We start from the raw sequence: 25,892 nt of genomic DNA, 5'->3' as shown, positions 1-25,892 counted from the left end.
GCTGGAGTCCTGAGCAGAAATACTCCTGAGTAGACACACTAAACCTGTTTCCCATTCTTGAGAACATAAAAAGAGCTTTGCTGAGTCAGAAAAAAGCAAGCTGTTTGTCACAGTGACCCATGAGAAGCCTTTGGAAAGCCCAGAGCAGAGCACGATTGCAGTTGCTCTCCAGCAGCTGCTGCACACCAGCCTTTGAATCCTGCCGCTCATCCTTGTTAGCAAACTCAAGTGATAAGCGCTGAATGAAACAGGCCCAAAGCAAGGCTATCTGATAAACATTGGAGCATCTGTGTGCTTGAAGGAACCGTGACGTTTGCAAACTATACTCTGCCCTTGTTTCATAATCAACTTTTGCGGATGAACACTTTTAGCATGTCACAATTGTTCCATAGATATGTATTGTCAGGGTCAGTTTATTTAGTCTACAAACCATGAAATAGTTACAGTACTGCGCAAGGTTATCAAGAAGAAGAAGAAAAACACTATACGTAAGAACAAAAAAGAGTGCAGCATCCTGTTCATTTAAGGGACAAACGGACGCTGAGTGAAATCCACAAGCCAAACTGCAGCACAACTGCACTCTTGGCTCCTGTGGTTTCTTTCCAGCCTCTGGTCCTCAGAAGCACCCCTCATGCGATAGTGGAGACAGACCGTATTAATCAGGGTTAGTAACCACTGGTTCTTTCTTTCTTTCTTTCTTTCTTTCTTTCTTTCTTTCTTTCTTTCTTTCTTTCTTTCTTTCTTTCTTGCTGCTCTTCACCCTAGGGTCCCAGGGAGGGTTATGGCATTAAAAGCAGTATTAAAAAATAACTTAAAACAAGTTATCCGCCATAAATTTATCTAATCCTCTTTTAATGCCTCCCCCTGTATTATTAGCGTTGAGTCTGCCATTAAAACTGAAAGATAATATTTATGTGGGGTATGTATTGTATTTGTTTGTTTTTGTAAGTAACTTCAAGACATTGTGGGAAGTAACAACGGAACAAGTGAATTAATTTATTAAGGTGGCTGCAAACACATGCTGCAACTGGCTTGTCTGTGAAATGCCATGGGTTGGACCCAATTAAGTTAAACTCAGAACAGACCTAATTGAAATTAATGGACTGAAGAGTCAAGCCTATCAATTTCAATGGGCCTACCCTGATTAGAACTAGCAGTGTCTGGATGTGGATTAAGGGCCTTAGTTTTCTCCTGGGTGAGAGTGCCCATGCTTTTCTACTTCTACAGAAGGCTCACTGTATTTGCATTTAGTGTTATAAATGTAGGTGACTAAGTACAGGCCTTTTCCGTTTGTTTGGTGTTGACTCATGTGTTAACATGCACTGCCTGGTACTGAAGCTAATTTTCCAGCCTATCTTGAGATAGTGTTTCCATGCCACCAGCTGCATATTCTCAAATGTGTATTGCAGGCACCAGCTAATGTTCCTTGTTAATGCCTTGCACTAGCAGCTGGAGAAAGCCTTGGCTGGTAGAGAGTCTGTTTCAGAAAATAATGATTTGGGTCTGTTGATGACGCAGCATTATTTCAAGAGAGACCTAGGGTTTGGAAGGGGGGCAACGTATTCTATTCATTAGGCAGACCTCATAACTTCTGTTTGGCTGAGGCAAATATCAGCTCCTTTCCAACCTTAATTCTTTCCTTCCCGCCAACTCTATGAAGACCAGAAAACCAGGGTAGAGATTTTACTGCATAATCCTAACCAAACCTACCCAGAGCTAGCTTCTATTGAATAGAGAAGTGTTGAATTCTGTGGAAGTCTTATTGAAAGTGGAGTTTAGACTGCAGCCTTAATGTTTGAATTCACTAAGCTAAAAGCAAAAATATTACATAGAAACAAATGTATCATATTTTCATGTTTTACAGTAAATTTATGTATTCTCCTTTAAAAGCATGAATGGAGACACTTCATTCTTAGATTATTGGCAAAGAAGATAATGAGCAATGATTTAACTGGGGCTGCAGCCTGCAAACTTAACAGATAGTAAGCTTCACTGAACTTAGTGGGACTTACATAGTTATGTACAGGAGTGTGCAATTGGCACAATATATTTTGGCACCTGAGACGAACCACAAAATAGCATGCCCTCCAAGTGTCCCAAATTTTCCAGGGACAGGAATTACAGAAACCATCTTGGTTTCTGATTTGACCCTAGAATGTCCCTGTTTTTTCTTTTTCTTTCCCTCCATGTTTCAGAAAACAATTTAAAGTGGCATGGGGGAGGGGGCGTATGTGTGTAGATACTGAAAATAAAATGCCTGCACTAAATAAAGGAAATCGTGATGCTGACATTTACTGAGAAGTAAGTCGCACTGAGTTCAATAGGATTTATTCTCTGGTATGTTCCTGGTCATTCTCAATTTCCGTTGTTGTTGGTGTTGTTCCTACTAGTAGTATATCCCACTTTTTCCCTGGCAGGGATTCAAGGCAGCTTATAGCTAGAATTTTAATTTCATTCCGTTTGTCTATGGAAGGTGTTGTACACGATCCATTACCTCACACATTTTTTCCTCCACAACAATCCTGTGAGGTAGGTCAGGCGGAGAGCTTTTAATTGGCTCAAGGTGACAGAAGTATATCAGAAGCTTCCTAACGTAGAATAGGATGTTCCTATTTTAATTGGAGAAATGTTGGAGGGTGTGAAATGGCATCTCCCCACTAGAGAGGAAGGGACGAGTGAAGCTCTACATCAGGGAGAAGGGGAAGAATGAAATCCAACTTACCTGGCTATTTATTTCTCCCTCAGACTTCTCCATCTGACATTCCTCTCTCTCCCCCCATGCCCCCATCCATTTGGGTCCTCAAACATTCTAACTCCAGGGCCCACTTGAAAGGGCTGAAAATTATTAGACCACAAAACAGCAGTGCAGGGGCATAGCCAGTTACAAAATGTTGGAAGATGTTTGGCATAACCAGATCTCAATTACTAGACTGGATAGGTTCCCCCCCCCCCATTTGTTTGTTTTTCAAGGAATAGGTAGGGGTGAGACACAAAGCTCTGCTCAGACATAACTGTCAATCATGGTTTTAGTACTGCATCAGCCACAGAGAACATCAGAACTGATGGCTAAATGCTGTCCTCTAGTCTAGGCCTCTATTTCTGATCCTTGGGAATCTCTGCAGACTTTGTCCCCTCCCCACTCCCACCATCTTTCCCCAGACCATAAACCTCACTGGCTTTGTTTCCCACAGTGCTTGAGAGTGTCTGTTCCTGGCTGAAATATGTCCTTGAAATCTAATAATGACCCTTGCTTGCCTGATAGGGGAATAGGAGGCTAGCATGAAAACTAGCCTACTAGTCAATGGTAAAATTTGTATGGATTGTTCTGCCAGTCTTTACCTCTGGCTCCCAGAAAGTTGCCCAGAAGAGGATTTGGTTTTCTGGCTGAAAAAGGTTCTGCATCTACACAACCCTCGGATGCTGGTGGACTCTTTGGATGTTTTTAAGCAGGGGTTGGGTGGCCATCTGTCATGGATGCTTTTGCTGAGATTCCTGCATTGCAGGGGGTTAGACTAGATGACCCCGGGAACCCTTCCAACTGTAAAATTCTAGGATTCTATAAATAAGCCTAATCTCCTCCTAGGGTTGAATATTTCCTACCCTTGCACAACCAGGAGTTGCTAGGATCTCCCGTGATATAGTTTGGAAGTTTTTGGCTTTAGTTAACTGTCATTTATCATTTCATCTAAACTGGGGCTCGTGTTTTAATGCTAATTATGGTTAATATCAGCCTGTCAAATTCAAACAAAGGGTTAAGAATATGGGTGGCTGACATAGCCACTGTTGGTATTAAACAGCAATCCCTGGTTCAGGTGAAATGTCAAACTGCAGTTAACTCAAATGAAAGGCAAAAGCTCCACCTTCTGGCCATACATGAGGATGGGAGGATGCAAATTTGAGAGGATGGTAGGCTCATTCACATACTGCTAGCCCATGGTTTGGGGTTACATCAGCCAGCAGCTATATCGATCTGGGGTTCAGGGCTCTAGAATGGGGTGGTTGTTACCATCTGGAGTAAATAAACAAGGTACCCTTGTTTTGATAGTATATGATCATAGTAGAATTATCAGCCATGTTGGCCATCTGTAATGAATAGCTTTCACCAAAAACCACCTTAATTATGTTTTCTTTGTAAAAAAGAAAACCCCAGCCGAAATACATAGTATCTAAAGACTGGGAAATGAAACTCTGGGGTGGGGGGCAGAATGTATTTCCCCTGGGCTAGACTTACTGGTTTTGCACTGTCTTTTCAATTATGCTCCCCCCAATTATTTTAATACATTATGGATGTTTTCCAGTGAATTTGAGACCTCTGGAGTCCAAATTAGGCAAAAGGTATAGCTCCAAACTGTATATTATGTGGGTTTGTTTTGTTTTTTGCTATTTTATACATAACTAAGGTTGGGTGTTTTTATTTCCCAATGAGAGCCTAGCTCATTTATTCACTCCAGATGGTAATGACCACCCTTCTTGGCCCATAGACTGTTTCTTCTGTTGGAATCTGTGTAATCAGTTATAAGCTTGCATCTCAAGTGAAATGCAACTACAATTCTGTACAGTAGCCACAGAAATGGTTTCTCATCATGAATAATGATGGTAAAATCTCGCCCTGTGTGCACTACAGAATTGTTGGGTTTATTATTAACACATATCCCAACAGCACACACCCAATGAAATGATTTCAGCTAAACAAATCATACAGCCAGCTACCCTGAGAACAGTCTTATGAATCTGATAAAGTTGAAAAACAAAAAAAGTTTTATTGACTTACCAATACCTCTACCTGATAAAATGAAACTTAGAGCATGTTTTTTTAAGTCCTCAGTTGGGATTTGCTGTTTCATGCAACAGCATCTGCGTCGCTTTCTCTCTGGGCCTGTGAAGACACCAGCAACCATGTTGAAGATACTTGTAATTCTAGCAGCAATCACAGGTAAGATTCATGCAATATAGCAGTTGAAATTAAACAAGAATGAAAGGGCTTATCTTTTTTGGACTGTGGTCAACACAGGCAATATATATTTTGGGATAGAGCTAAAGCAAAAATAATTTTTCCACAGCTTAAAGACTTCTTATACATTGATCACTGTGTGATTTTTTTCTAAACTGTTGAAAAGTATCTCTAAAACTCGGAGATTACTAATTCAGAGGGTGTTGGAGCAGGTGGGAGTAAGATCCATTTAATGCAGTGGGATTTGTGAGTAGGGACGGAGAGATCTGTAGTTTCAGTTCTCAGTTTCTAATTTTTCTAATCTTAAATGCAGTTTCCCACATATTACAGCAATTTGACCATTACGTCAAATTTGACCACTAAGTCACATTTGACAGCAATTTGATATTTTTTAAGGTGCTTGTGAAAATTCACCAGGACTTTAGTGTGAATTTCTTCATACAGTATATAGATATTTTTATATGCAGTTTTGATTAATGTACACAATTTCCACCAAATCTTCATTTATGTATATTATTTCCACCAATTTCTTCATTTTTGCGCACAATTTCCTCTAATATATGCAGTTTTTGTAAGCATGTTTGGTTGGGGGAACTGCACTGCAAAATTCAGGTGTTAATTTTGAAGGATCACTGTGTTTCAGTTTGCATTTGAAAGTGTGTATTTGATAATCCTAGCCTGCTGAACTGAATTCCTCCTCCATCCCTATTTCTGAGTTAATACACATGGAAGACTGAACTACCTAATTACTAACCTATAATCTGGATCCAGATAACCTGTCTCATAGAAAACTGAGTTTCAAAAGTAGTTCGTGAAATGACACCAGTCAATTCTTATAAGGTGAAACATTTATACTAGGCTGGCACAAGCTCTCATGAATGCCCATGCCTTTTTAGACTTAAATATAATGTGGGTGGCGCTGTGGGTTAAACCACAGAGCCTAAGTCTTGCCGATCAGAAGGTTGGAGGTTCGAATCCCTGCGACGGGGTGAGCTCCCGTTGCTCGGTCCCTTCTCCTGCTAACCCAGCAGTTCGAAAGCGCGTCAAAGTGCAAGTAGATAAATAGGTACCGCTCTGGCGGGAAAGTAAACGGTGTTTCCGTGTGCTGCTCTGGTTTGCCAGAAGCGGCTTAGTCATGCTGGCCACATAACCCAGAAGCTGTATGCCGGCTCCCTGGGCAATAAAGCGAGATGAGCGCCGCAACCCCAGAGTCGGTCAAGACTGGACCTAGTGGTCAGGGGTCCCTTTATCTTTATACTGTGGGTTATATCCAACTAAGGCCTCATCTACACTTCTGTTTGCTGCTTTTCTTTGGGAACATCTGCAGTATTGTGCTAAATGGCAATAGGGTTTTCTGCAGAATGCCGATTTCGCACAAAAGTGTGGGTTTTCTGGGGCAAAGTGGCATGGCAAAGGCAAAACCACTCAGATCTGTGCCTGTGGAAAGTGACTGAAATAAATAAACAATATAAAATGCTTAGCCAAAATCAAGTCCCTTTCATTTGTGAACAATAAGTATCTTCCAGACCTGGAGGAATTTTATTCTATCTTCTATTTATATAGACCAGCGTTCTTTAGGTTCAGACTGGGTGGAAATCAGTTTCAAATTCCATATGGCCTTCTTGCACCTATTCTGCCAAAATGGCACCACCTCAAAACATAATAAAAATGCACAGTATAATACAAAGGAGAAAAACGCCCAATGTAAATCTTCTAGAAGAGTAGCTGTATTGCAGCAAAAAGAACAAAGTTCTTATAAAAAGACTAACAAACTTATTCTTGTAATGCCATAATAAAATGGTTAGTCTTTAATTATTAGTCACAAGAATCTTTGTTCCAACATAAAATAACCGCGGAAGACGAGTCTTGCATACTACCAAAGCAATGGAGTTAGGAATCCACAGCCTGATGGACTTCCAAAAGCTACCCCGAGAAGCCATGCTTTAACTTGATGGGGCAAATAAAAAGAGCCAAGCATTCAAAGGATTCAAGGGACATGGGTGGTGCTGTGGGTTAAACCACAGAGCCTAGGACCTGCCGATCAGAAGGTTGGCGGTTTGAATCCCTGCGACGGGGTGAGCTCCCGTTGCTTGGTCCCAGCTCCTGCCAACCTAGCAGTTTGAAAGCACGTCAAAGTGCAAGTAGATAAATAGGTACCGCTCCGGCAGGAAGGTAAACGGCGTTTCCGTGCGCTGCTCTGGTTTGCCAGAAGCGGCTTAGTCATGCTGGTCACATGACCCGGAAGCTGTACGCTGGCTCACTTGGCCAAAGAAGTGAGATGAGCGCCGCAACCCCAGAGTCGGCCACGACTGGACCTAATGATCGGGGGTCCCTTTACCTTTGACCTTAAGCATTCAAAGCGGCTTTAAACTGAGTCAGGCCTAGCTCAGTGCATCATTTACATTGACTGGCAGCAGCTCTCCAGGGTTTCAGACTGGGGAAACTCCTCAACCTTTCTGGAGGTGTCAGGAGTTGAATCTAGGACTTTATGCATGCAGAACAGGTGCCCTTCCCCTGAGCTACAGCCCTGCTCCAACCTTTCCAGAGACCAGGGCATTCTATAAAGTTGATGCTACAGCCGAAAAGCCCCTACCCACATGTAGCACTTCACTTGGCAAACCTGGATAGAACCTTTGATCATGGTGCAATGGAGGGAACATATAGGAACATATGGGAACAGTGTATTACTTCCTTGGCTTCTCACAGCCTTTGATTGACCTGTTTCGCCTTGCTTTCCACAGGACCTGTGAGCTGTGTGATTGTGACTATGCCACAAACCTCTGTGAACACAACCGTTGGTGCGAATGTCACTCTTCTTTGCACATACAGAACGGAGATGTCGATATCTGGTTTGTTCATTCAGTGGAGCTTCTACAATCACAATTCGAAGAACCGTCCAATAGTAAGAAGCTTTAAGAAATATATCTATATAGCCATGTATTTAGTTATGTATCGCCAGCTGCCAATAGCTTTGAATGCCAATTGCTGTTTTTGATGTAGTTTTAAGTTATTCTAAGGAAGGCCCAAATATTTCTTTAAAAATCGTTTTGACCTCACAGTAGTGGAGTTGAGCCCCTTACTGGGAGGGAGAGTGGGCAGGGCAAGGTGACATGGAGTTCAATGTGGTGCAAACACACTGGCAGGGGCACCATATGGCTCCATTGGTGCTTTTGCACAATACAAACCTCCCAACTATCTCCCTCCCACCAGTGCGCAGCAGCAACTCTGCTACCAGGAGGTCAGCTAAGTGCTGGCACCCTCCTGTCGCTTCTGACCACCAGAGGATAAGATCAAACTGCTCTACTCAATAATTAAGTTTCCCTGGAAGTGGGTACATCCTTGGGACAGCAGGAGGAGACATAAACTTCGAACAGGGATTAATCCTTTAACCGCCTTGAGCAAAACCTCTATTTTTCTTCATCTTGGCAGCCAGAAGATGAAGGAAGCATTTCACATGCGACCAGTAGTAGCCATTGGGGTGGAACGGGGTGGGGTGGGGATAGGCATTGCTTATGTGGCCTCCCAATCTGGGTTGCTCTGGTAACCAAGAGGGAGAAGGGTGGGGCAGCAGGGAAGGTGGGGTGGTGCAGGCCCACATCACGCTGACCTTCCCTCCCTTTCGGTTACTAGGATCAACCTCTGTGCTAGGAAGCCAGGGTAAACAGCTCTGCCCCGCCCTGCTTGCTAGCCCATGTGACACAGCAGCGAATCTTGGTTCACAGCAGGGAACTACTTCCATCTGTCATTTTACATGCCTTTTAAAAAAAAATTCCACCCTTAAATATACCCTTAATTAAAATACTTGAAGCTGCTCTGACTTGAGGGCAGTGGCTGCAAACTTGTTGGATTGGGGAATGGTCCTATTGGCTACTTCCCTGTATCTCACTTTACTGGCTACTGATTCTTATCACATTCTGGTTGCAATCCTGCACACACTTCCCTGGAAGTAAACCCCATTGAACTCAGAGGTGCTCATTTCTCAGAAGACATGCCTAGGATTGTGCGGTTAGTTACCAACCAACAGAATTCCATATGCTAGTCCAAGGCAACCACTCATTTCTCTCGTGCTCTCCTATGCCTTCAGGTTGTGTACTTCCATTCAAAGAGCAACAGGGTCTGTTCAACCCAATATACAACCCAATATTTTAATATGATCACCCTGTGAGCACAGCCTGATAATTTTTGCCATGGTCTGCCACAGAATCAGGCCAGACACAAAAACAATACTCTGGAAGACTTTGAATCTGTGCACAGGGACTCATGCCATTGTGAACCAGGGGGCAGGATCTTCTGATGTCATGGGATGGAGCCCCATATGCAAAACTCTGATAGGCAAGGGGTCAGGAGATGGAGCTACAGATAACCACAAATATGGTGGAAAAAACAGGGTAGGGAATAGGATTGTTGTGGTGTCATTTGGTGGGATTCCTGTCTCTATTTTCCGCTGGAAATAATGGAACAACCATTATTGGGTTGGGGAGGGGAACAACCTATTTGATGCAAGATTTTCTCTTTCAAAATGCTGAGTGTGTTTTGCAATAGCATTTAAAAACAATTCTGCTATGAAATGCCAAGGCTAACATCCAAAGGTTGTAATATGATTTACGGTAAACTTGCTGTCCTGAGGTTTAGATGGAAGGGCTTCAGCTCAGAGGTTAAGTAGGTATGTTGCATGCAGGAAGTTCCAAGTTCAATCCCAGGCAACTCCAGGGAGAGCTAGTTAAAACAACAACCCTGGTTCAAGTCCTGAATAGCAGCTTCCAGTCAGCCTAGACAACAATGAGTTAGAATCTCCATAGAGAGCGAGAAGGTAAAGAGTTAGATCAGTGGTTCCTGTTAAGTTGTGGGTGAACATATCAGACGACACAGCAATTCTTCAAACAGCTCTTGTTTATTCACAGGCCAGAACAGAACTGAACTGAAGGGTTCAGTCAGCCTGCTTATATAGAGCTCCAGTACAATGTAACTGTAACAATTACTAAAACTATCCAATCACTGAATGGCACTTTCAATCCCTTATTTGCATAACTATCTACAGTATCCCCCTGCTGGCCCAGGGTGAGAACTTCAGTACATAACAGTTCCCAAAGTGGGATTGGGATTACCTGGGTGCTGGGATTACCTGGCAGGACACTAAGAGCCAAAGGGGTGATAGGAACAAGGGCCCCCATGTGCACATTGATCACCTATTTATGACCAGGCTAGAACCTAGTACAAACCCATCTCTTGCTTTGTATTTAAATTTTACTGTTTTTATCTCTTTCAAAGCTATTTACTTTGGTAATGTTTGTTTGTATTTATGCTTCTGAAATGTCACAAGTAACAAGATAGCCGATTATTGACAATAACTACTGATTTTCTTATAAATTAGCTACTGTACATCTGCGCTGGGTGATGTTTGTATATGTTTGTTAAGTAGTTATATATAACTATTTTGCTATAATTTCCTTCACCCTTATGCTTTCATGAGTAAAAATGCCTAAAAATATTTTTCGTGCAGTATTCTTTGCTGTGCATTCTTTTTCCAACTACAATATTAGATCAGAGTATATATTTATTTGTGTGTGCATCAATCACACACACACACACACACTTGTGCCTGTAAGTTAGTTTTCCTGGGGAACTACAGCTATTAAAAAGTGTATTTTTTAAAAAACCTGAATATAGGTTATGTTGATGCTGACATCTTCAAATGGTATAGCTACAATTCAATGTTTATTGACTGTGCCATGAAAATATTTAATCAAAAAGGAATGTAATGTGAATGTATTAATTTAATTGAACACTTAATTTGTCCTTTATGACTATTACTGCTACTGTGTTGAATTTTTATTGTGTTATTATCTTTCTTAGTGAGTCATGCAAACCACTATTCTGAATAATGCTTCTTGTAGGGTAGGGGCATTGTTGATGATCTTATGGAACCAGGATGGTGGTGGCCCCAAAAGTATGGGAAGCACTAAGCTAGATGGACCAATAGCCTGACTTGGCATAAGGAGCTTCATATGTTCCTCTGCAATACTATAATCCCGCTATGAACCATGACATCATACCTGTAACCTCCCTAATTTAGATGGCATATTATGAAACCTTTCTTTCCAACATGATTGATTACTTCCTTTGGGAGAAGTTACCAGGTTAAGCTAGCAAGCTTCCATGTCTATCTGATGCTTTAGAAATTATGAATGCCTTCATACTTGGACTTGTCTCCTCCCTCTTAATGATAATCAAACACACAGAGGAAGGGCTGTACGTCAGTAGGCAAAGCATCGGCTTTGCATTCAAAAAGTCACAACTCATTTCTCAGCCCATTTCTACTCAAATGCAGCTTTCCCCGTGCCACCTTATTGATGCAAAGACCATTGATCATTGTCAAATGATGGTGTACCTAACAGATGCACGGGGAAGGTGTAGCTCGCTTAATAAGGTAAGGCAAACCTCTTCTTCTACAGCATCTCAAGTCCGTCTTTGGATATGCACCTCTTCAAGTTCTCTCCATCACTTTCTGCTGTTTGCTTCTTGCATCCACATAATCCCTGCTCTTAGTTCATCCACCCATCATCCATGACACCATCCCCTTGGTCTTTTGCAGTTGTAGCATCTCCATACTAACACTGCTTTATTCCATCAGTCTGAGTCGCCTCGCCTCTTGCCGCCGATTCTGCATATGTCCATTTTAACCGCGTCCTTTTCCACTATATTTGTAACTTTTGATCTCTGTCATATCTAGTTATTAGTTTTTCTGTATTTGAATGATATTACTAAAACTGCATGCTCCATGGCATGTTGTGTTGTTCTTAAGCTGTTCATGTTTCTCTGCGTCATGGTCCAGTTTTCTGCTCCATAACACATGACAGGTAATATGCACGTATTTAAACTTTAGCTTTCTAAGGAAATGTTCTTATTTTTCATTATGAAACTGAGTTTTCCAAAGGCTGCTCATTATAACATATTACTTTGATATCTAGCATTGTTATTTATGTTCTTCTATATCCTATTTGCAGGTTTCTGGAGTTAGGTTTTCTCAAATATAAGCTCTAAACTTCTTCCTCACACAGTCTTAAGATTGCATTTCAGGATTAATCTTCATTTTGTCGCAGTAAGTCCTCATGTGACAGAATCAAAGTTCCCCAGTTGATTAGTTCAGTTGGGATTTGAATATTAAAGTACTTAATTCCAGAACAATCTGCAGTCAAGGACTCAGCTATCCTTTGAAATTCGCACTTCTCCAAATTTTGTGATGTGGTTCAGCAACCAAGCAATATGTACAAAAATGTGTATATTGGGGCAACTGGGTATATAAATGCAGATATTAGTGGAAATTACGAACATGCATTCAGGGGAACTGCTTGCAAAAATGTGTATATTAGGAAAAATGTCATTAAAATGCTGATGATTTCTCATGAGGATTTTTTTTTGGGGGGGGAGGTGGGGAGTGAACTACTGCAGAAATGTAGAGAACTGAATTTAAGACTGAGAAACTGAAATTGACAGATTTGGTAGATGCTAAAAAGGGAAATAATCCAAACTCACTTCTATATTTTTTAATCCGCTAATCCAAGAGAGGCAGTAGATGTTCTGAACTGGTGCCTGGGTATGGTAGTAGACTGGTGGAGGACTAAGAAACTCAATCCAGGAAAGATGGGGCACTGTTGGTGGGTGGTTAACAAAACACTGTTAGTGGGTGGGGTTTTTTGTTTAGTTTTGTTGGTGGGTGGTTCATCTGTACAGTTTTGTGGTGTTCAACTTGCCATTGATGGAATTGCACACCTCCTAAAGAGGTAGGCTCATAGCTTGGGAATGTTCTTGGATCCAGAATTGTCACTTGAGCATCAGGTGTCCTTGGTAGCAAAGAGCGTCTTTTTTCAGCTTCAGGAGATTCACCAACTATGACCATGTTTGGACAGATATAACCTTGCAATAGTTATCCATGTTCTAGTAACCATGATGGGTGTATAGGTGATGGACCATGCAAGCAGGAGGTCAGTAGTCCCAGTGGTCCAACCAGACAGGAAGTTTAGGCAAAGCAGGATCAGCACATTAGAGAAGGCTTTACAAGTGGGTTTTGTGACCATAGCTAGTGATCCTGCAGCTGAGGCAGAACATACGAGTTCTCTCAACAGTGTCCTGGTGCAAGTGCCAAATTTTATAGCTTGGGCCTCACCCCTCACCCCTGGATGGATAATTAAAGGGCTAGTGCCTTCTTCTGTAGCTACTGGTTTCTTCTAGAATCCTGTGTCCCTCCTGTTCCTGTTGGATTATAGCTCCCATCATCCCTGACCACTGTCTATGCTGCCTGTAGCTGATAGGTCAAACAACATCTGGAGGGTCACATGTTCCCCACCCTTGTTCAAAGCCATAGTGATGTCTTCTCATGGCTTCCCTGATCCTTCAAGGAATCTGTGGAGCAATCATAATAGATAATAACAGAGGTAGCTCTTTGGGTTTCAGGGCAGGTTATGATGACCATGGATCTACCAGGGAAGACCAAGGAATGGATTTGTCTCCTTAGAAGTGCCATCAGTGTAGGACTCTACCGCTAAGGATTTCTGGTCTGTTTGGCTTATTGCAATTTATTATGTTTAGGGCTGCCCTTGGTCATATTACCCCCATATGTGGTATTTGTTTGTAATCTCTTGTTTATTTATATTTAATACCTTTAGCTGAAACTTAATGATGTTGTGCATTGCTGCTTTGGGGTGTAGATAATGCATGTGCAGCTGACCCACTGGACCTGCTTCTTTCCTTTCCTGTTGCAACCCATTTGTTCATCTATCTCTGGCTTGGATGGAGGGCCAGAGAGGGAGCAGTAGATGCCACTGACAGCTTGCTTGCTACTCCTCTACCTGGCATGCAGACAGTTAGTAGAAAAGTTGATTAGGAGGAACAGGTGGTAATGTCAATGCTGAGGTAGACTTATTGTACCTGGGGGTGCCAAGGGACCTCCAAAATTTACATCAGGCATAGTGTGGATTGGGGTTGTGGACTGTGGCTACAGGAGCTGCCATGGTGAGCTCCTGAACTTTGACATTACCAGTACACTTCTCTTTGCAGGAGAGGTTGGCTGCTAGGCATGACAGCTATACCCTACCTCCATGTTGGAGGCAGTTAGTCTCTGATTATGCTGGGTATCACCGTGTTGTAGTTAGGTTCTGTTTGTGGGCTCCCCCTGGACATCTGGTTGGCCACCATGAGAACAGAGTGCTGGACCGGATGAGCCCTTGTTCTGATCCAGCAGGCTCTTTTTATATTGTTTTTGTACAGAGGAAATACATACTTACAGTGGAAATGTATTCCTTATATCTCTCAGGAAAGAGTAGAGATGCTGGCAGAATTAGCTGATCGTCAGATTTTGACCATGTTGAGTTCTCTGTGTAGGAGTCAAGCCTTTATATTATCTCTTTATTGATAACTTTTCTGTGAATTTTTCTCCCAGAAATTTGGTATTGTTTTGCTTTTAAGGAATGTGTTCTCTTTTATCACTGAGAGGCAAGGTGAGGTGACCATCTCAGGAGGCAGGAGGCACAAGAGCAGTAGATCCCATTGTAGATCTTTATCTCCCCCCTCCCCTTGTTCCTGATGTAGATCTTCCCTCATACTTTCTTCCCTGACAGGGTGGTGGCACTATTTTGTGGTTCACCTCAGGTGCCAAGATGTCTTGGGCCAGCCCTGCTGAGAGGGTCGCAAAAAAAATTCTGGCCTCAGTGCAGATCAGGAGAGAGTTTTCTGCTGGCTTCTTGAAAGGGGAAAAAACGTATTTGCATTTTAATTGTACTTTTAAAAAGTGTTGCATCTTTTCTTTTTGCACTGAATGTTAATTGATCTGAGGCCATAATAAACAATTCTTCTTCCAGGAGTTAAAGCCTTTGGTTTTAGAAGAAAACAAGGCCTTTGGTGGCCAAGTACCCTAAAATTATTCACATAGTTTCATTTCAGCTAGGGCTTTTCCAGATTACCCCGTTTAGTGAGCATTTGCCCTGATTGGCTTGCCCAAATATTGTGCAGAGGTAAGATTATATCTGGTCTTTACTGAGCATTTGTTCAGAATTGTTTGTAAGTAGGTTATATGACAATGAGCATTTGTGCTGATTTGATTTTCGTTCACCCCACACATTTCAGTGCATTTTCCCATCAATTTCCAAACTGCAACACACACTTAAAAATATTGTGAGTGTGCTAGAGTGACAAAGCTTTTTAATCTACTTTAAATGCTCACATCTAAAAGTTTTGGTGTGAGATTGAATCATTCCTGCAGAGTGACATTCTGGGGGCACCCTTATACCATTTTCTAGTCCCCTGTGACTTTTAAATCTTTTCATTTCACTCCTTTTAGTTGGGAAGGAGATGCAATGTTGCATAAAACAGCCCCAAGCAACAGCTTTCAGTTGTGTGACCCTTTTTTGGAGGGAGGGGATGTTACTTATTGCAGTAACCAACAGCCCTTGGTAGTTTTAGGGTGCAGCCTGCTTTCAGTCAATGACAGTGTCTAGATAACATTGAGGATAAGCAATAGTCAATCCAGCATCCATTTTCATGAGTGTTTCTTTGAATACAATCAAGCTGATCTGTAAAGTAAATAGAATGACTGTGCTGCTGGGTGACAGGGATTGATCATTATAATTTAAACTAGTAGAAATTATTGGTCCATTTTGCACTCACTTTATTTTTCATGACGTTTTGCAAAGCAGCTACACTGATCAATGTGACATTGGCAATTGGCAACTCGATGCCAGAATTATGGAAAAGTCCTGTGTCAATGACACAGCTCAGCAACAAAAGCTCAACAACTTTTGCGTCTGGAGTTTCACCTTTTGAAATATGGCAACCCTAAAATATGTGCTGTGATCATGTGGAGCTCAAAAACATGACTCTAGTTTTACTCTGTTTACTTGAATTTACAACTGTTTTACTCTATTAAAAGATAACATAGAGATACTGGAAGTATTTTTTTTTAAAAAAACAAAAAACAGAAAATACAATATTCCATTACTATGACTGTGATTGACCTTAAATTTTGTGCTACAGATCTATTATCGGCAGGGATCCATTTCGAATTCTTATGGACAGTTTCATGGTCGCATTCGAGCCGCCACCGGACTAGGAAATGCATCAATAACCATCTTAAACATGCAGGCATCGGATTCTGGTATTTATACCTGTGAAGTTTTCAACCCTGAAAACCCAAATACCCAGGGTGAAAAAACAATGTCTGTCAGCGTACTAGGTATTTATTTATTTCTTCTTCTTCATTCCTGTTGATTTTGTACACTATGTTGAATTTCAGACTCAGTGTTAACAGATCCTAACTGGAAAACTCCTGATCAGGGCTCCAGCCAGTTGTTCCCTGGCATTCCAGTCCCCTGGTTTTCATGTTTCTTTTCCAGCTGATATATAGCATTCGAGGTGTATAGCACGTCCAGTTTTTCTTGGACTATTTTGGAGGCAGGGGCAAGTGAGTTCCTCCTATGGTTGCTCAAAGAACGATGTTTAATTCTTTGAGTTTCTGGTTAATGCATGTGTTACTTTAAACCACAAGAGGGTACTGTTTGGATAGCAACCTAGCCAGCACTTGCTTGTAATCTTTGCTTTGCGTAAGTTAACTTCACCCTTAAAAGCTGAGCCATTTTGTTTGCTGCTCTCTCCCAGCAATATGTCTGTCACTTTCTCTCTCTTATCTCTACGTATTCTGTAAATAGCTCCTGCATGAGTAAAGCCTTTAACTCCAGAAATTTTAAGTCCTTATTCCAATACAATTCATCCAAACTGCAAGGTCTGCTAACACCTTGTAGTTCTGAATACCTTGGGAATTTTACCAAGCATGTTGTTACCTCTCACTTGTTTTTCAGTTGCCTTGTTTTGGCTCCATGTCTGTTGTCTGTTGTAATAAACGGAAACTGAAACCTGTTGCCCTGCAGATGTTGCTGAACTACAACTCCCAGCACCCCTGCATTGGCCATGCTAGCAGGGGCTGATGGAAACTGATTTAAAGCCTGGGGGCCACATTATTTTCTAGGCAATCTTTTGACTGCAAGAGGCACAGCCAAAATGTTAGAACGACATGGTTCTAATGGGTGATCCATGGCTCTTTCGTATGCATTGTTTTTTTTTACTGAATTTTTAAAACCTGCTCTGCTGACCCTCGATTGTTGCTACACTGTCAGTTTTATGTGGGTCTTTTTAAGTGTTTTTACTGGGTGACTTTCATCATAAGTGGCTTTGGATATTTTTTTACACAGAAGTGCCTTATCATTATTGTTATATATTCATACAAAGGAACTCAGTTCTCCTGAGTGCCAGCCATTATGTTAGGCAAAGCAGCACCACCTACATGGGGAAGAAATGTCCGCTGACTTGAAGGAACAAAGGTTTGCAGAAATAATATAAAAATCTTTAGCGACCACCCCGCCCAAACCCCATCCTAAAAGGTGGTGATGATGGTAGCCACCTGAAGCAGTGGAGGGTGGTTTCTCAGGGCAAATGGGGCACTGCCCCACCAACCTCAGTCTTAGCCAACCCTGGCATCTGTCTAACGTCTTCATTACAACCACTCAGGGTCAGTGTTGCTCTTGCAGAACCCATCAAGGAGGAAGATGGGGACAAAGCTAGACTTAGTTGGCCCCGCCTGTCACTGGCTCTGGCTCCTCCTATTGCTTGGGCTTCCTGTCTCCTGCCCTACCAGCTCCATATATGGAAATAAATCTATTTTACTGTTCAAGGGCTAAAGTAGTTTTTTGGGGGGATATACATATATATGTTATATATATATATATTTAAAAGTCCTGTGTTTTTCTTTCGTATTGCTGAATTAATTTATTTGTTTTGGTGATGTAAAACTTATAAAACATCTAATAAGTGATTTAATTTTTTTTTACAAATAAAGTTTTACTTCTCGCCGATAGTTCTAGAATAACTGGGACAGGGCGTATTTATAATGATGCCACAGATTTCAGGGAGAACTTCACTGATCTGCCTTTTCTGCTGTTGTTTTCTAGTCCCCCCCTCCAAGCCTCACTGCAGCTTTGTTCAAGATAAGGAGGCTGAAATTGGCCACGCCATCACCCTTTTCTGCTTTTCTGAAATGGGGATGCCTGAACCTATATATCTCTGGCACAGAGTATCGGGAGATTCAGCTGTACACGTGACAGGGAACTACAGTAAGTAATATCTGTGTATTATGTCGGCAGGACCGGCCCTCTTAACTTGGTTGTGCAGCAGTGCCCGCAAAGCAACAGCAACAGTTTCCATTGAGATCTGGCATACATTGCAATATCTTGCGAGATTTTAGAGAGATCTCACTGGAAGCTGGTGCCACTGCTGGTAACACTTCACCACCAGTGCCAGTGCCTCTGGGCCTTCCGCTGCCTGAGGTGACTGCCACACCCTGTAAAATATACTCAGAGTCGAGAGTGGGTTTCATGCTCTTTATTCAGCTCATAGTGGTAAGGAGGAATGGAAGTTCCCCCAGGATGTCTGCTTTATATACATTATTTACACAATGGGCCCTACGTGATTGGCTAATTCCGGGATTCTCCTGTAGGCCAATCAGGTTGTGGATTCACTTCCACCTGGAGCTGGATTGGGTGGCTCCTGCGGACCAATCATACTCTGCATTGTTCTAGGACCAATTAGACTGCTGCATTTTGGATCCTATTGTTGTAGGACCAATCAGACTGCTGCATTTTGGATCCTATTCAACACAGTACATAACACCCTGCTTAGGTGTGGGCTGGCTCTGAGCATCAGAAATGGGGGAACTGCAGCCTCCAGATGTCGTAGGATTTCAGCTGCCATCATTGGGTCATGCTAGGCAGGGTTGATTTGGGCTAGAGTCCAAGCACATCTGGATGGCCACATGTTCCCCATCCCTGATTTAGGCAACATGCAAAGCCTGATGTTGTGGCTTAAAGAGGACACCTGAAAAATACTGATGGTTGCCCGAACTCTTGAGTAGCAAGAAGCTTTGGGTCATCTGGGATGAATAAAGCAGGGTGGCACTGTGGTCTAAACCACTGAGCCTAGGGCTTGCCAGTTGGAAGGTCGGCGGTTTGAATTCCTGCGACAGGGTGAGCTCCCGTTGCTCGATCCCAGCTCCTGCCAACCTGGCAGTTTGAAAGCACTCACTGCAAGTAGATAAATAGGTACCACTCCAGCGGGAAGGTAAACGGCATTTCCATGCACTGCTCTGGTTTCGCCAGAAGCAGCTTAGTCATGCTGGCCACATGACCTGGAAAAATTGTCCGTGAACAAACGCCAGCTCCCTCAGCCAGTAAAGCGAGATGAGCGCCGCAATCCCAGAGTCGTTCGCGACTCGACTTAACTGTCAGGGGTCATTTACCTTTACCGTTACCTTTACCTTTATTCTACACTGAAAGTAACCCTGACGATGGTCAGTGCCCAGCCTTTCCTTGAAAACCTCAGCAGAACGACAGCTGCCACCCCTTTATGCAGAAGAGTCCCATTATTCACCTGCTTCAACAGCTAGGAACTCTTGCTTAACATTTTACCTTCCTGAAGTTGAAGCCCACAAAATATTATCCAGTGCCCCATTCACAAGGGAAAGTGCTGCTACCTCTCTTCTAAATAAAAAATCTTTAAATCCCTTTAGCAAGCATGGAAACAAAAAACTGCCTCTAAACAAGAACATTCCAGTGTGGTAGAGAGGGTCCTTCCTCTTATGCAATCTGTCATAGGATACTGAGTCAGTCCTGTTGGCCAGCCTAGGTTAGTATTGCCTACACTGACCAGTAGTGGGTCTCTAGGATTTCAGACAGAGGATAATTCCCTGCCCCACCTGGAGGTGCTGGGGATTGAACAAGTGCCCTTATGCATACAGTGCAGGTGCTCTACCACTGAGCTACAACCCTCATGAGACACCTGACATGAATAGGGTGGCCACCCACAGTTCACCTCAAAAGGAAGAAAACCAAAAAGAAGAAGAGAGGGCACTGGTTTGCATAGGATGTGCACATGCTGGTTTATATGCATAGATGCAAATTTATAAAGAACGGCTGTAATATAAAAACAAAACAAAACAAAACATCTCCCTCTAGTGGGGAAAACTGTACTGCAGTTCCTTTCATGCCTCCTCTGTCTGTTATCCAGAAGCGAACTCCCAGTGGGCCACTGCCTGGGCCCCTCATGCTCTCCCTTCTTAGGGACTGGACAGCCATCCAAACAAAGAGTTCAGTCCTGCATGGTGCTTCTTCACCAACAAATTCCCTGCAGACCCATTTCTCCCAACCCACAGCCCATGCGGATTTTGACAGGTGGGCAGGACCACTCACCTATCAGTCACTGGATGTCATCAGGACATCAGTGGATTGACAGGCAGCTGACCCCACCTTGAACTTACCTTCCCCGCTTCTTCCCTTTCCTTTGTGCATCCTGCCTCTTGTACACCTGAGGTTGTGCAGCTGAGGGCAGGGACCTTCTTATTAATGATTTTTGTACGCTGCTTTAGCAGCCTTTTTGACTGAATGGGGTAGGGGTGGGAATGTATAAATGTCTTAGGTAAACAAATTAAACCTCAACTTCTCTCACGTTTTGTTACAGTTCCTCAAAGTGGTCGCTTGGTAATAGGAAACCTGACAAAGTTTGAAGAAGGCTACTACGTTTGCACAGCTATTAACTCTCTTGGAAACAGCACCTGCCAAATCGACCTCACTACAAAACGTAAGTTTGCTATAATTATGTCAACCTTTTCATCCTTTATATTTGGAATAGCTATTCAGTGAAATTCCCAAATATTAGCTGCTCTAGGATGTCTGGGGCTGACACAAGACCTGAGCTGAACAGGTGCTTTGCATGGTTTCAAGAACAACAGAACAGACACAGGAAAAGACACATTTAAAAGATGTGGTGCTACAGCCAGTGATGGCAAACTCAGGCATCTGCCAAGAATGCACATCCCACTGACAAAAGCCTCCTGAACCTGCTGCACTGAACAGGCAGGCTTGCTGAGGGCGGGAGGGGCCGTGGAGGGTTACCCAGGGCTCCTCCAAAACCTTGAGCTGCCACTGGTGAAACTGTTTCTCTCTGCTGAGCTGCTGAAAGAACATCAATTGCTGCTGACCTGAAAGGAAATGTGGAGTCAGAATCATTTCCAGCTTTTGTTAACCTACTCAAAACGTTCAGTTGCCAAAGAATAATAATAAAAAGGAACCGTCCCAACACCAACAACATTCCAGGCTGTGTTCCAGCTAGCTAGTCATAAACAGCAGGGAAGGTTAAATATGTTCTCCTAACCTTCCTGTTGAGGGGCCAGTGCCAGAAGTTGGTGAGGTCAGGCATCTGCTGGGGTCCCAAGATCAGCAATGGGCCTGCTGCCCCAACAGCACACCTTTCTCGCTTTGCAGGGAGCATACCTGAAGAAGGCACGCATCGGCTTCTCAGTGTGCATTGCTTCTAATCTGTGAAGTTCATTCCATATATTAAATGAGTTGGCTTCCCTATTCTTTCAGATTCAGAAGGTGGCATTATTGTTGGAGCATTAATTGCAGCAATTCTGGCAGCTGCTCTGATTGGTGTAATTGTTTGGGTTGTAGCCTCAAAGGAGAAAGAAAAGAAGAAAAAAGAGAAAGCTGCAATCAGTGAAATGCAGTAAGTTGGGCATGGGGAACCTCAGCTTTGGGGGCTCAGCTTTGCAGCTCTCCAGGTTTCTCTGTCTGGCCCTTGTAGCTCCCCACTGGCCACGCTCCATTCCCACTGGCTCCGTTCCATGCTCTTCCCCAGTTCTTTTCCCTGGCTGAAATATTTATTTGAACTGTAGTAATGGTTCCTGCTTGCACATATGTGTGTGTACAGAAACCTGACATATTTGTGGTTGGAATGAAGCCTACTATACAAAGGTTCAACAAGAGTCATAACAACTGCTCCACCCACTTTTATTCTGGCCCCACCCACCACTGGCACACAACTCCCCAGGAACATTGCCCATGAGGCAATGTGTCCCTCAGGCTGAAAAGGGTTCCTCACACCTGCTGTAAATAAAGGTAAAGGTAAAAGTCCTCTGGATGGTTAAGTCCAGTCAGCTATGGGGTTGAGGCGCTCATCTTACTTCATGACAAGGGAGCCAGCGTTTGTCCACAGACAGCTTTCCAGGTCATGTGGCCAGCATGACTAAACCGCTTCTGGTGCAACGGAAGACCGTGAGGGAAGCCAGAGCGCACAGAAATGCCGTTTACCTTCCCACCGCAGCAGAATCTATTTATGCACTGGCATCTTTCGAACTGCTAGGTTTGCAGAAGATGGGACAGAACAACGGGAGCTCACTCCGTGGATTTAAACTGCCAACATTCCAATCAGCGAGCCCAAGAGGCTCAGTGGTTTAGACCACAGCGCCACCCGCTGTACTTGCTGCCTGCATGGGGTAGGTAGGGCATTGCTCTAAGTTTGCTTCAGACATGATGGGCTATATTCACCGTCTGTCTGCTAGAACAAGGGCTCTTCTGCGAATAGACAGGTGAGTTCTAATGCTGTGCAACAGAGAAATCCAGCACAACAGCTGGGCTAGCAGAAACTTATTGTATAACAGGTTGCTGGTGACTTTATTGCACAATAGGCTTTGCAATCAGCTTTTGCATTCTGTTGCACTACAACATTCTGCTGAAGCAAAACATTTCGCTTGCAGTATACACCAAGGTACTATAACTTAGCACTGTGTTGGACACAACCCTATAATTCTGTCTTCTTATAGCCATTGTAGCTGTGCAGCTTGTTGAGTTGTTATCTTCAAAACCATGAGCCATCTGAAAAATGTGATGGGGTTGGGGAATAAAGGAAAAGGGAGAACCATTCCTAGAGACACCTGTGCTTTAATTGATTTGGCTACTACTTCTACTACTACTATTATTTATTTAATGTCTATACTGCCCTATACCCGAAGGTCTCAGGGCAGTTCACATAAAATATCAAATACATAAAATCATAACAAAACCAACAACCAAATAAAAAAAACCCCAAAGGTACTACAACCTTCTCTGTTTTGCATGAAATTTCTGAATACTAATGCTCTTACTTTGTTGTCTTGCAGGACTGTGGCTCATAAAGAACCACTGAATGTTGCCTACACTGCTGTGCCCAGCCAAGAAAGTGCCCCAGTGGCAGCTGTTCCACCAAGCAAAGAATCCAATGAGACCAGTGAATACAGCACCCCAGAGGAGGTTGAGGTTGCTGCCATGCCTGAGAATGCGACACAAGAAATGGAGCGCCAACCAGTTGCCTAAATTTTCCTCACAACGTTAAGGGAACCCAACAGCAACTTGTCCAGAAACAAATTTATAAAAAGCACAACCATTTTAACCACTTCCCCCAGTGCAGCAAGGGCTTCTACATGCAGGTCCCCTTTTGGATCAGGACCTGCATGCACAAAAGGCTGCTCAGCGTGTGGCTCCCTTGGCTGCATGTGAACATCCAGGACCCAGAGCCATGCATGGCAGCTTTGTCCCCTGGCCTGGGCCTGCATGCACACTGCTGCACAGTATCTATCTCACCTCCCCACCCCCTTCTCCTCCAGCAGGTTAGCAGTACTGGTCATCTTTTCAGCTGGTGTGTAGGTTTCAGAACTGGAGCACAGGTCTTTAAGGAGTTAGAGACCCCATGCTTTCAAACAGCTAAAGAAAGGCAGGTACTATTCCTTTAGCACACGTATTGCAAACGTTGCACCTATGCTCTTGAGGTCTTGCCTTGGTACCCACAAAACCTCTGACCTCTCCCCTTCACTGTCTTCTTGGTTATGAGGTGATCATGGTGGCCACCTTTTTACCCCCCTCCCCTCGGAAAAGTACACAGAGCTGAAGGAGGAAGTTGGAAGAGCAGCCCTCTTCTCCACTCCTTCAATCATCTCTATAGTACTTTCCAGGCTCAGATTAATTCTACTGAAATGCCCAGAGTCTGGAGCCCATAGCACACACTTAAAAATGCAAGTGTGTCCATGGCTTAAGGTTGGCAACACCTACTTTTAAGATATATGTAAAAATCATATTTTTAAAGCACTTACAATGCTGTGCCGATACATTATTCTTTTGCATTTTCCTTATTAAATGGGATGAGATGTTTTAGGCTCTAATACAACTATAGCTCTTCCACGGCTCACAGCTTAAGTTATTACTCAGAATAACGCTATCCTAGAACTATCTGCCAAACTACATTTTTCATCCTACATAATAACTGCACTTACTATGGGGGTGATCAAAAGCAGCTTGCATCCAGCTCTGTCTTGCAATGGGCCTTCTCAGTCCCAACTTTCCTAAAAGCAGCTCATTGAGCCTCCTCTTCCAATCACAGGGAACTTCAGAAACATCCTCCTGTGCAACAGCTTCTCTGAGAAAAACATCCTCATGGAAAGTTATGCATGGACGAGTATTATAATGTATACTTCTGCAGGCAGTTCTCTCTTGCTGCAAGAGTATATTGGAATACAGCATTTAGACCCTGTGTACCCATGCATTCATGTATATTTCTTTGTTCCCATTAAAAACTGCTAAGGTTTCATTTTGTATCATAGCTCTCAACCAAATATCCTTTAGAGCAAATGCTGGAGGACAATGAGGACTTGTTTCAAGTTAAGGGTATCTAAACTTCACCGCTGAATTTGCCTGCATCAATCCCGCCCCAGTTTTATATCTACCCCGCCCCTGCCAAGTGATGATAAATAGGCAAGGTAAAGATTGCTGATATGGTTTCTAAATATTGGATAGAGTTTAACACCGTGGAACATCTAGCTTGGGCTATCTGATAAAATTATGGTGTTCAATTTGCACCCATGTAAACTTTTGAGGGACGCGGGTGGCGCTGTGGGTTAAACCACAGAGCCTAGGACTTGCCAATCGGAAGGTTGGCGGTTCGAATCCCCACGACGGGGTGAGCTCCCGTTGCTCGGTCCCTGCTCCTGCCAACCTAGCAGTTCGAAAGCACATCAAAGTGCAAGTAGATCAATAGGTACCGCTCCGGCAGGAAGGTAAACGGCGTTTCTGTGCACTGCTCTGGTTTGCCAGAAGCGGCTTAGTAATGCTGGCCACATGACCCGGAAGCTGTACGCCAGCTCCCTCAGCCAATAAAGCAAGATGAGTGCCGCAACCCCAGAGTTGGTCACGACTGGACCTAATGGTTAGGGGTCCCTTTACCTTTTTAAAAAACTTTTAACATCTGTAGCTTCACTGGGATGCTTAATAGTCAAGATGACAGGATGTCTTTTTCCTTTTATAACATGAATATAATTTTTGGATGAAGTATTTAGCTGCTTAGTTTAATTTTCCTTCTGTCTTGTACTGCAGTCTCTATACTCAAACAAATCTGTATTTTTTCTGTTATTTGCTTTTATAGAATATATTTGTTACCAATGAGTAATACACATCTGCTCTTCTACTCAACTGTGATCAGTGATGTAGGGTTACTCTTTCTATCAGGGTTGTGGGTTTGAGCCCCATGTTGGGCAAAAGATTCCTGCATTGAGAGGGTTGGACTAGATGACTCTTGGGGTCCCTTTCCAATTCTACAAGTGTAACAGGATGAGGGGTGAGAAAACTGCTGTGATTCTTTTGTTACTCCAAAACATAATAAACTTTTGTTGAAATCTACAACTCTACATTTCTTTTATAATGAAAGAAACACATCAGACAACCAAATGCCAAAGCTCCACATGCATGGGGTGGGTGTGGGTGGGTTCTCTCTACAAAATTACTTGAAAGTCTATTGATGCAATGCTGCTGTTCGCGATTCCAAAATACTGGGAGCAATGATGAGACCAGGGCTTATGAGAAAAAGTGATATACAAGCTCCAGCTGCATAACTTAAAAAAAGTATAGGGAAAGGCAGCCTATAACAGAACACAGGAAGCAGCCTTATGCAAGGTCAGGCTATTTATCCATTTAGCAGAGGACTTTCTATGGGAGTGGTCTCTAACTGCTCAAGCACGGGAACCCCAATTTGCAACATGAAAACC

The 25,892-nt window shown here is 43.0% G+C and overlaps 1 protein-coding gene across 1 annotated transcript; it reads left to right on the top strand.

Annotated features, from left to right (window-relative positions):
- The first annotated feature begins 550 nt into the window (after window positions 1-550).
- Window positions 551-25,530, top strand: VSIG1 (V-set and immunoglobulin domain containing 1). The gene is made up of 9 exons (XM_081897446.1): window positions 551-664; window positions 4,819-4,933; window positions 7,693-7,853; window positions 11,280-11,378; window positions 15,977-16,175; window positions 17,944-18,105; window positions 20,504-20,623; window positions 21,412-21,550; window positions 22,983-25,530. Exons 2-9 carry the CDS (start codon window positions 4,843-4,845, stop codon window positions 23,173-23,175), a joined length of 1,164 nt encoding a protein of 387 aa, XP_081753572.1. The 5' UTR covers window positions 551-664; window positions 4,819-4,842; the 3' UTR covers window positions 23,176-25,530.
- Window positions 25,531-25,892: the final 362 nt, after the last annotated feature.

This window comes from Podarcis melisellensis, assembly GCF_964234715.1.
Source record: "Podarcis melisellensis genome assembly, chromosome: Z".
Lineage (NCBI taxonomy): Eukaryota > Metazoa > Chordata > Lepidosauria > Squamata > Lacertidae > Podarcis > Podarcis melisellensis.
Note: the sequence above shows the minus strand (reverse complement) of the source record. Positions and strands in the feature narration are given on the sequence as shown.